The sequence below is a fragment of the Pseudochaenichthys georgianus genome, chromosome 6, assembly GCF_902827115.2.
Source record: "Pseudochaenichthys georgianus chromosome 6, fPseGeo1.2, whole genome shotgun sequence".
Classification (NCBI taxonomy): Eukaryota; Metazoa; Chordata; class Actinopteri; order Perciformes; family Channichthyidae; genus Pseudochaenichthys; species Pseudochaenichthys georgianus.
The window spans coordinates 11,255,527-11,267,684 of record NC_047508.1 but is presented as its reverse complement, the minus strand read 5'-3'; the positions used below and the strand labels follow the sequence as shown (position 1 = coordinate 11,267,684).

General features: G+C 40.1%; 1 protein-coding gene across 1 annotated transcript; it reads left to right on the top strand.

Moving 5' to 3' along the window:
- The first annotated feature begins 801 nt into the window (after positions 1–801).
- Positions 802–11,429, top strand: psme3ip1 (proteasome activator subunit 3 interacting protein 1). The gene is made up of 8 exons (XM_071203455.1): positions 802–904; positions 2,401–2,543; positions 2,635–2,733; positions 3,461–3,583; positions 8,953–9,082; positions 9,435–9,520; positions 10,255–10,452; positions 11,033–11,429. The coding sequence occupies exons 2-8, from the start codon at positions 2,411–2,413 to the stop codon at positions 11,035–11,037; spliced, it is 774 nt and encodes a 257-aa protein (XP_071059556.1). The 5' UTR covers positions 802–904; positions 2,401–2,410; the 3' UTR covers positions 11,038–11,429.
- Positions 11,430–12,158: the final 729 nt, after the last annotated feature.

Below are 12,158 nucleotides of genomic sequence, written 5' to 3'. Positions count from 1 at the left end.
TATCACTATGCTGAGATACTTGTACTTTAGTATTTCATTTGTTTGCTACTTTGTATACTCCACTTCAATTCAGAGGTAAATGGTGTATTTTGACTACACTACATTCATTTAATACATTTAGTTACTTTACATATTTGGGATATTGATGTGAAATATAATCAACACTTAAATCAGACTTTAGTTACCCCTGGAGTAAATTGACAAGCTACCCTGCGGTATACAAAGTCATTAAAACTATAGCTGCACCTTTACCAGATTTGATAACACTTTAATGATCAATAATTATAATCAAAACATATAATATTATTCTGAAATGGACCACTCTGCATAATTAGTACTGTTTTGATGATAATACTTTTCTACTTTTACTTGAGTAATATTTTGAATGCAGTACTTTACTTGTAACAGAGTATTCCTACATTCGAGTACTTCTACTTTTACTCAAGTACAAGATCTAAGTACTTCTCCACCTCTGGTGATTTCTCATGTTCTTATAAAGCTTAGTTTATCTAAATGTTAACTCGTTGTAAACATTTATTTTTTATTTAAAAAAACGTTATAGCCTACTATTTTTGAAAATAGTTAAAATACGATTCTATATATATATATATATTTTTTTTTTACAACTTAATCGATTTTATAGTTTTTACTATGCACCTCTATATCTCAAACTCCTTATATGTGTTAACCTACTTGGCAGTAAACCGGATTTTTATATCTTAAATTAATGTTCATTTCCACTTCTTATCAGCTATAGGCTACTGATTAATTGTTAAAGGGCCTTCTGACTTGCTGCAGAAAGCAGGTAGGAACTAAATTCGCACGTTTAAGAACGTCCCGGGTTGTTTTTACTGTGACACCAAACGTCATTGATTTCATTGATCATATCGACTAGACAAGCTTGGTAAGTTTAAATAACACAGACATCATTCATCGTTATATGAAACAGTCATAGCCCTAAATACATCAGTTTTCTCGGTTGTGTCGCTGGCAGCATTGCTTTTGCATCATGACACAATGTTCGGCTGCTGACAACAGCCTGCATGTATGCTAACGAAGCTAACGCTAGCAGGGGGTTTGCAGCACACAAGGCATTTGCGTGTCCACAAATGTACCATTCCAGACATTAAACGTTTCAAGCAGTTAAATTGCATATTGGGTTATACATGCATGTATTGCTAGGATAATGAGTCTTCTGTCTTAAAAGGCGTACGTTCACTGGCTCCATGTCGTTACCGTCGCCTTAAGTAAGGGTTATTTGATCAACAGGGCCGATACAATCGAAAAGCGGTGCTCCATTCTGAAGAGCTCATATTTTACGCTATCGTCGCTTCATAGCATATCTGTTGTGCAATCCGAAGGGTTTTATTGGGCTCTGTTCGATGCCAAAAAGGGGTTTAAATTGCAAAGGTGTATATGACTTGTGATGATTAAAGATGACCACAAGGGAGAGCCAACACCTTACGGGTTAAGTTCAGTTAAGTTCTCTATTCAAAACAAACCCACACAAGCTGTTATATATAGTTACATGTGTGGTATGTTTGGCGACCTGTCATGAAACCAAACATATCATCATACAGCCTAAAAATAAGCCTCAAATTCACATTACATATCAAAGATGTGTTCATCTTGAGGATGTTAAGCCACCACACACGCACGCACAGTCGCACACACAGACTGTGCAATAACACTGCCTGCAAATATAACACATTGTGAATTATACACTCATGCAATTTATTCTTAATTTTTTTTTGTCAATTTACTTACAATTAATAAACAAGACCAGCTACTTCTTTACTTTTATATGGTCACTTTTGTGTAATATACTGCTACTTGGTAATGTATTTATCATGGTGTGCTTATCTTTGTTTCTACTTATTGTGTTTATTATTACCAATGTGTCCCTCCTTTTTTATATAATATTGAATCTACTCTTGACTTAATATGTAGTACTATACTTTTGCTGTTGTAATACCGTAAATGTCCCCGTTTCGAGACAAATAAAGGAATTCTGATTCTGAAGTGTGACATTGGTTCAACCAATGTAATTTCACTTTTTCCGCAATCCAACAAGAAGACATACACATAATATAGAGGCAAATATCAAAGAGTTAGAAAGTTATAACCCTCTCCATTGGGTTTTTGTTGCGCTTTGTGCAGAAGTCAATAGCAGTGGTTTAAAAAGGTTTTTCTCATGGGACTTAAACAGAGTATTATTGGCGTATTATCCTCCAAATTCACAGCGTCTGTCCCCAGACGAAGCCCATTAAATAAAACCCAAATATTGACTTCTTCATCATGTAGTCTTTAAGGGCCCAACAGAAATAGAATGTGCCAAGCCTTGAGTAAAATATATTTGGTAGAAGAAACGTACTAAGTAATGTGTGTGCTTGTGTGTAGGTGAGTTGCAATGGAAGAGGCAGCGGCAACGGCAACAGGTGTCGACCTCAGCAGGAAGTTTGTGTCGGAAACTGAGCTTGATGAGAATAGAAAGAAGAGACAGGAAGAATGGGAGAAAGTCAGGAAACCTGAAGATCCAGAGGGTAAGAAGAACACATGCACTTACACTCAGATGGATCCAAAACCAACCAAAATGTTTAAATACATCCACATGTTTGTTTGTTTACTCACCAGAGGCTCCTGAGGAGAAGTATGACCCACGTACTCTCTTTGAGCGATTGCAGGAGCAAAAAGACAAAAAACAAGAGGAGTTTGAGGAGCAATTCAAATTCAGTGAGTCACTTTTATCGTTACATATTTTGTTGCTTACGTGTATATTAGGGCTGTCCCGAATACCATTTTTCGGTCCCCGGATATTCGGTAGTCATCAGCAACGAATATTCGGCGCGTGCGGCGCTTCAACACGTGTATTTCGATGTATTCAAGGCATTCATTTGTTAATGTAACTAACCCAGTTTGTGTTCTTTGAAATTGAAAAGGATATTGCATTGTGTTTGTTACTTTCGTTGCAATTGTATATATGTCTTACATGGCTTCCTATTTTCTATGGACATGCTTTTATTTTGAAGGAGAGTTAGCGCTGTTGACAGGAAGTTGTTGTTGCTATGGAAACAACGTGACGGAGAAAAGGAGCGGAGATTAAGGGAGAAAAGTAATATCTACATAGAAAGTAAAGGATAACGTTTATGGTTAAGTGTTAGCACCCCCCGAAGAGGCACAAGCTCTTACTTTGATATTGGAGATTTCAATACATTCAATTTGGCAGCCGCAGTGCAGCACGTAAACCGAATAGTAGGCCAACGACCGGATATTCGGGTACAGCCCTAGTGTATATACATGTGGTATAGTGCTACACTCATCACAATGCATTTTCAGCAGTGATATTTAATTACGTGACGGTGTCAGCGTTCAAAACTAAAATCTCTTATGATTTGTTTTCTGAAAAATGCTATCACTCCACTGCCATGTGTTGAGAGCATGTTTGTTTCCATGGTGACAGGGAACATGGTGAGGGGATTGGACGAGGATGAGAGCAGCTTCCTGGACGAGGTCTCCCGGCAACAGAGCCTTGTGGAGAAGCAACGCAGGGATGAGGAGAAACAGGAACTGTTGGAATACAGAATATCCTTTATCACATGTTGGCCATGTAGAAAACATATTAATTTAATTAGCTGGTTAATTTGACTTACTATTCAAATCTGTTATCTCCCATAAAGCAAAAGCAAAGCTTTCCTAAGCACCAATTGTATCTAACACAGAAATTATTAAGTTTAGGCAAAAGATGTAATTCATACTGCCCAGTAACAAAAATGATCATAATATTATTGCAAATAAGACAGGCTATTTTGCCAGGGGGGTATACTACGAAGCAGGATTTTCGCTTAGCCGGCTAAATTCAGGGAAAACTCCGGCTTTCCGGTCCTACGAAGCTGGTTCTCTTTTTAGCAGGCTAGATCTCCATGGTAACTTATGCTTAGCGGCTAACCTGGTCGGGACCAGGTTAGGTTGCAGGCTAAGAGCTCAACTGAGTGAAAGCACTGCCTGCTTACCAATCAGAGCTCAGTGTGCGGAGTTTAAAGCGATCAAGTCATATTACAAGAGAAAGGAAATACAGAAAAGCTGCCGATGCAGGGAAGACAGCCGGCAAAAATCACCGACTGTGTGAACGTGAACATTAATAGAATATCACCTCCCATCTTCAGAGCAATCTGACTATTATAACATTAGCGTTAAGAAAGCTTACTTAAATATCTGCCACAACATAAGTAACCGGATCAGAGTAACATTAAGTAGCCTACAGTCCGCGGCACTGAGTGCAGACGTCGATGTGTCCCATTATCATTCATATCATATCACTTCATAATGTATCATATATTTTCTTATCTGAGTCAGCTGAGCCGTATCTGGCCGTGCAACACTCACAGTGTCACATAGGCCTACTGTTGAAGTATTATTTTAAGCAACACATTAAGTTGACGAAACACTTGAGTCAAATGTAATTAAAGTCAGATCCACTCGTGTCTTAGACAGGCAGTGATATCATAAACCTGTTAATGTACGCATTCAAACACTTTTTCTGTTACCAGCTGTATTCACCTTGCAGGTGGCTTTTATCCTGGATAAAGTGTTTAAGTCATGGATGTTTAACTTCTTCATATGTCTAATATTATAGTTGACTTTTCATTCAGGAAGTATGACGCTGCGCTGTCAGTACGCTTCTCCATGTTTGTGATTGGTCGAATGCTCCAAATACCACCCCTTTCATGTGAACGCGCACCTAACTAGATAGGACACGGCTGGCTTGAGCGATCCACTTGATAACCCGCGTCGTAGTACCGTTTAGCGAGAGTGCGTATGTTTTGGATTAGGCCAACCGGCTAACTCAAACATATCCAGGTTAGGTTGAACCAGCTTCGTAGTACAGGCCCCAAGTGCTGAGATTTTATTTCGCTATCCACTCAAACTCAAACTCAAGCCGACAAAGCAGCAGGTTCTGAAATCAACTTTTTTTGCCAACACATTTTCTTTTATCCGCCACTAGTAAGTAGAGATGTGTATCAGGTGTGAAAAACGTGACTACCGGTATATTGAAACATGGGGTAGAGAAGACATACAGTGACAAGTAGGCATGCATTCATGTGTGTGACTGATTTGTTGTAGTGATGGTTATTGGTCAGAACTTGGTGAACTACGACTATCAGTCAAAAGAAAGATGGTTCGGCTCTAACATCGTTACTATTTTACAGCAGTTGCAAGAGACTTTTAAATGTGTCTTATCCATCAAACTCTAACTTTCTGCAGATTTCTGTCAGAGTTGATGCAGTTACTACTTCTTCCTGATAGAAGTCACAGATTATCATTGAACTTGGGAAATGCTAATCATTCTCATACACTGAGATCATTGTTAGTTGTGGTAACCTTAGAACAGGATAGGATGTTTTAAAGCAAGAAACATTTTAAGTGTCGAGATATGAACAGATGAACCTCGGATGTTGCAGTTAAGATTGCGAATATCTGATGTTGTTTTTTTTATGCTGATTAGTTGAGGGTCGATTTAACTTTTTGACTTTAAAATGACTAATAATGAGATGCAGTAGACATGGACCAGCAGAAAACCCAACTAATTGATTTAGTTGACAAATGAAAAGTAACTATACAGAGAATATGGTTTTTTGAACCACGATGTAAACATGTTTATTTCTGCTGTAAAGTTGGGCATTTTAACATGGGGGTCTATGGAAATTGCTCCCTTCTGCAGCCTGCTCCTACTGGCCACTAGATGAACTGCAGTGTGTGGCACTTCCGTATTGGCGTCCCGGCTCTTCCCCAGAGTTTGCCGCTTGGTTTACACGTGTCCAGCCTCATATACCAACACTATGTTGGACACAAAATGTCCTGTCTATTATTTTCCCCTCAGCTTTATCTAAAGGATAAACATATTGCATCATGGTATTTGTGATTTTCAATCAATTATTTTAGCTTAATTCTGCGATTGACATTTATTTGAGTTTTTTTCATTTAGCCTTTCAGGTTTGCAGGCATTGCGTTCATGTTACATTGATTCCTTGTTTGGAGGAGGAATATTTTGTTTGCTTTTGCTCCAAAAAAATCAATCAGTGGTGATTATAAACATGCCGTCCAAGTCTTCGGTAACGGTTGCAAGGAACAGTTAACTTAATGTTTTTCACATTCATCAAAAAGATATACCACAGTATTTCTCCATGCCAACATAACAAATACAGCTGCATCAATCTAATCAACATTTTAGAGCTAGTGAAAATAATCTTACAGTGATGATAACATACACATATAACATAAATTAACAATTTTTTTTTGTATGTATTCTTTAGATTTCTTAGTCCTTTTATTAGTTTTTGTGACCAAGATATAGAATGAACGAGATATTTAACAGTTAAAGTTGGACAAACTATGTACATAGGTGATTTTTTTCCCTTACAATCTTTACATATCTGTACTGATATTTCTTAGTAATTTTCACTCGATGCAAAACTATAGCAATAAGATATTTCTGCAATAGTCTTACATTGACCAATATATTGGCCAAGCTGATTTTTTGTTCCTCTAGGTAGGAAGATCGCACATCCATTCTTAAATCTGTTTACTAAGCTCTGATTGGCTCACTGTTTCTCTAACTGGAAAAGGAAGCAGCTATGAGTAGGTGCAATCACTGAACACATCTTGGATGTGGGCAGCGGGTCAGAGGTCTGGAACCAGCCCATTTTGTTTGCCAAATTCAATCTGCATCATATGCCTGCATTATATAACCTCACATTTTTGCCCAAGAAAGAACCCTAAGAATGATATGTATTTAGGACAGACCACTAAATGAATAAAGTAATGTTTTTTTCCTCTCTGTCACTCCCTCTTTGTCTTTGCGGACAGACAGGGTTGTGACGGACAGGTTTTTCTGCAGTTGAAGAAGAGAATAGGTTGTCGTGGAAACTGTATCATAGGCTGGTAACTACGGTGACCGTCTAAAGCAGTTGCTGTGAACACAAAGTACACGCTCACACACACAGGTGCAGACCTTGGTAAATGCAGTAAAAAAAAGTCACGACTGCTTGTACAGTACTTAAGGCTGAAGGCCTGCTGTGTGTTTGTTTTTCCGTCCGTCTGTCACTTTTGTCTTTTACATTGTGTGCTTCTCAGTCCATGTTCCTCTGTCTCTGCATCTCGACCCAATTTCATGTCTCTGAGCTCCTTATGGTCTTCTTTTAGACTTTTTATCTATGTCACCTCTTTCTGATTTTTCTTCTCAGAACTGTGCCACTTTTTCTAGACAACTGACTATGACTCCCCCTTAAGGGAGGACAGACCATAACTTGTTGAATGGAGGACTCGGCATTGGTACTCTGTATCAACTGAAATAGATCGGTGCAGTGAAGACATCTTTTTGTAGTCCGACCCAGAAGTCAGTTAGTGGCCGTTTCTCAATCGCGAGGATGCTGGCTTGGTAGTCGCGTACTTCCAAGTCACTTCCTTCAGAAACGAAGCAACTATACTTCCAAGCCACGGCTACGGAAAACGAAGAAGAATGGAACAGGCCAACAAGTGTGCCACTCTCTCTAACGGTTTCAACATAAACTGTACCAAAAATAAATACCTCACGATGTCTATCTAATTATGAACTTGCTTTACTTTCACGGAACACATTTTTCGTGATAACAAACAAATGTAACAAAGTAACATGTACAACACATGTTCTACGCCACAACATACTTACAATTAAATGTGTGCTGCGTCGGTTCAGCCATTCTCCACAAGGGTTTTTGGTCCGTGCGCAAAGCATTGTGGGGATTTTAAGGACGCAAAGTCGACCCATGTGCAGCCTCGAAATATCCCCCAAACCAAGGATGCGGCCTCGGTGGAATTCCAAGTATGCTGGAGATTGGAACAGTCCTTCGGCGGCACTCGATGACGTAGCATCCTTGAAATATTGGCTTGGAAGCCAAAATCCTCGCGATTGAGAAACGTCCAGACTCTCTGCGTTTCTGCGCAGGGCTAATGCTAATAATGCTAATGCGAGGAAAATAAAATGGCGGCTTCACAAAACTTTTTGGGAGTTTTACGGGGCGTAGTTTGCATTCCGCGCAGCCAATCAGACATAGGAACCTTTTTCTCCCACGAAAGTACCTGCTCTCTAGCAGGGACGGAAAAGGGGGTAAAAAGGTTCTCATGAACTAATTTGAGTTCTGGTTCTTTTTGGTGTGAACGCGACATTTCGGAACTATATCGGAACTAAAGTGGGAAAAGTACTGCGGTGTGAACGAGCCTAATGGCTCCCTCAACAAAAAGCAATGGGATTCTTCCATTGGATTTCGGTGTGACAAACACACATTTATAATACTGACATGTTTTGTTCAGCTGTATAGGCTCCACATATTAACAACACTTTTATGACTTTTGAAGCCTAAATGCAATTGTCAGAAGTAAAATGTAACGTCAAATTCCAGCAGTCGCATATCTTCACATCGCCACCGCTAAGCTAAAGGCGGACTCCTTATCGACGTAATAAAGTTTAGTCACGTGTTGGCAACTGCCTTATCGTTTATGACACAAAGAAGCTCCAGACATTTACGAGTGGGTATTTATTGACGTATTTTATGTCATACAACAAAACTTTAAAGTCTTGTAAGCTTTTGTTAACCACAGATCTTATTTCAGGCATCTTACTACCAACATTTAAAAAAAAAAACAGTTGAATTCAAGACGAGGGAACCTGAGGTGGAACTAATTTTCCGAGTTTAAGGATTCATTCGTGCACCACTCTATAACCTAGTGCAAAGTGGTTTTATCGACTTGTGTTCGATTCTTTATTGTACTCAATCTAGACAAAAAATGATATATGGTTTGATATCAGTTCAAGGGTACTATCCAACCCATAGTCATGTGTTTGTAGTTGCCCCATTCTACTTTGTGTTCTCTCTTCAAGACTATTATTGTTTATTACCTTAACTCAGGGCTGTCACAGTGCTATAGTTAAGCATGCGACCACAGAAACCCGCAGAGAGCCTGAAAAGAAGTTGCCATCTAAAGCAGAGCAAAGGACCAGCCACCTGTCTCAGGCCCATTTATTGGCTGGAGCTGTAAAGAGACGCAGGTAAGCACACAAGTATACATTCTCCTAATTGGACGATTAGGTTTGGCATCCGGGAAGCTGTTTAAACTCACTGGCCTTTTATAAACCCTATATTTGTTCCCGTAAAAAACATCCCCAAAGAGACATTTGAAATGATTTCAAAAGGTATACTATTTACATAAATATTACCAAAGCTTTCAGTTAAATCCCAGGTCAACCCTCTAAACGCTTGATGAATAGCTAATTAAGTGAACATTGAGCTCTGTTTGTGTTGAGACTGAATCTTCCTTTCCCAAATTAATTTGCTCTCCGTCATTTGACCCATTATTTGAATAAACAAATAACCTCAAAATATCTCTGTTCTCCTCCGCAGTTCCTCCCAGTCGTCAGACAGCAGTAAGAAACAGAAGGTGGAAATCACAAAATCGGGAACGACAGGAAATGGAGACAGACAGACAGGTGGGCTGCAGCCTGAGGCTTAAAAGGGCGAATGTCTGTCTAACGTCACAGAAATTGAGTTGTGTGCTGCAATTCATGGCATGGCTAGGTGATAGAACTATCAAACCAGAAAAACATAAACTCGTATACGGCTCCCTGCTCTGATTGAATTGACGACTGACCCTCTTCGCATAGTAGAAGTGGTTTGCTGTATAATGGAAACCTTAAAAACTTGCACGTAAACCTGAGGCTACTGTGGCGTGTGGTGCAGTGGATTGAGCGTTGGTGTTCGGATCAGGGGGTCACAGGTTCTAACCCCACTGCAGTCAGCATGTTGTTGTCTCCCTCGGCAAGAGACTTCACCCCAAATTGCTCCTGTGGGGATTGCCCACAGTATTGAGTATGTAAGTCGCTTTGGATAAAAGCGTCTAACAAGTGACATGTGATGATGTACTGGAAACCAAGGGCTGGCCTTACCATGTTATGAACATGAGTTTCATACTCGGTACTACCAGTTCAATCAACGAAGCCCAGGTTAGACTTCTAATGAGCAAAGTAAAATCATTTCTATATTTATTTTCCTTGAAAACTAGTTTACAAAGAACAACCCAATATATTCACGGTTTATATATAATATTACTGTTTTCCCATTTGTTTATTAGATGTTTTTTTGATCCCTTTGTGTTTACTGTCATCGCTGGCATTTAAAAAAAATGGCCTCAGCTCTGAATCTAACAGTATGTTGTGCTGTTCAGAACAGGAGGATGGAGCAGGAGGAGCAGAGCGAGCTGAAGTTCAACAAACTGCCCTGATGGCTAAGACCACCTCGGCCCCCCTGAGCTCCGAGCGAGGTGTGTTGCACCTGCCGTCAGCGGCCGTGTGCGTTGGCGTTCTTCCAGGACTCTGCGTTTATTCCGGCAGCAGCGACTCTGACAGCAGCTCGGACAGCGAAGGTAGCGTGGACACAATTATGTTGCCGTACCCCCGGCACAGCAGGGCCTAAAGATAGACACACACACACACACACACACACACACACACACCAGCATACAAACACACATACACAGACTGAGTAAGTTTTCATACCATCAACATGGGTAAAAACCGAAAAGGATATGCACACGGAGACGGATCATATGAATACGCACACTGAGATACACACACACACACACACACACACACACACACACACACACACACACACACACACACACACACACACACACACACACACACACACACACACACACACACACACACACACACACACACACACACACACACACACACACACACACACACACACACACACACACACACACACACACACCTTGCAAACATTTTCAGTATTCCTATTGTTTTCACAGCTGTAAATTGAACTGTTTTCTGCCAAGTCATATAATCCTGATCAACAGTAATATTCAATCCAATTTACATTCTCCTTTTAACTTAATCTGTGTATCTATTTGTGGTTTTTGTGGCACTCAAACATGATACCTCCACCCTTCCTTCCCTCAATCACATCTCACGCAGTTTAAGCCGAGCAACCAATCCCACACTTCCTGCCCCGACGACATCCTGCCCCCCCTACTCCCAACCCAAGCCACAGCGACTGCAAGCTGTGCTGCTGGGGAACAGTGATTGACAGCTGTGGAGCAAGGAGGAGGCTGCTTTAGACTGTGTCTAATGACTCACACCTGTTTAGCTATCAGAAGCAGTGGAGGCCAGGGCAGGACAAGCTTCCCTCTGCGTTTGGGGTTAAATGCAAAATCTGAATATTTAAAATGTTTTATTTGTGTGATGTCATGTGTTTTCTAATCAGTAGTTGTTTTTTTCATGTGGCATTGTGCTGGAAAGATGCTGCCATCTCAGAGTTTTGCTGTGTTGCTCAAACTCTGAGCAGAGAGAAATAAAGAGCTTCCCCACTTTGTTTACTTTGTGTATTTGAGTGTGTCTGTGTGAAAGAGGAAAAGTGTAAGAATAGCAAGGGCAGCATTATTTTGGTACCAGTGACCATTTATGGATTGAAAGTAGTATATTCCGCATTAATGTTGCCCTTTCCTATAGGCAAACTTACACCATATCTTCCAAGAGTGAAGAAGAAATGAGAATGAATGAGAGAAATGTAAATTGAATGCATAAAACTTGGCTCTGGCAGGTTGTTGGGGGCTAAAAGATCTGACATTTGATTCAGCGCCAGGCTTACATGGGCCATAACATTTACGTGTGAAATTGGACTATATCAAAACTAATTTGGGTAATTGGATTCTCAAATGTGTATTCAGTACTCATTAAAACCTTGGCAGGAGAATTGTGCATCTGAAGCTGAGTTCAGATGGCTGATAGAGATAAATTGAGAGAAAACCAGTGTGGCAGTCAAGGTGAGGAAAATAAACTGAAGTCTGTCAGTGGCATTGAACCAACCTAAGCAGCACAATGTTTGTAATTCTCTTAAATGGAGAAAATGTGTGTGTGGGAGTGTGTTGCTGCTCAAGGTAAGATAGACTGAAAGCCTTTGGAAACACTGATGATGAGACTGGAAGATAATGTTATCTGGTGTTCAAGGCCAGTAACAAGCGTTTCACTTTGTCTGAGAACAGCTCACTGACATCAAGACAGCCGTGGGTTTCTGTCTTTAACCGAGGGATATTTTTGACAT

Bases quoted from the DNA above. Each gene is read 5' to 3' on its own strand.
- psme3ip1 (XM_071203455.1), top strand. From the start codon at position 2,411: ATGGAAGAGGCAGCGGCAACGGCAACAGGTGTCGACCTCAGCAGGAAG. The intron at 3,584-8,952 runs TATCCTTTATCA...AGGGCTGTCACA, and splicing joins GGAACTGTTGGAATACAGAA to GTGCTATAGTTAAGCATGCG. The intron at 9,521-10,254 runs GTGGGCTGCAGC...TGTGCTGTTCAG, and splicing joins AAATGGAGACAGACAGACAG to AACAGGAGGATGGAGCAGGA.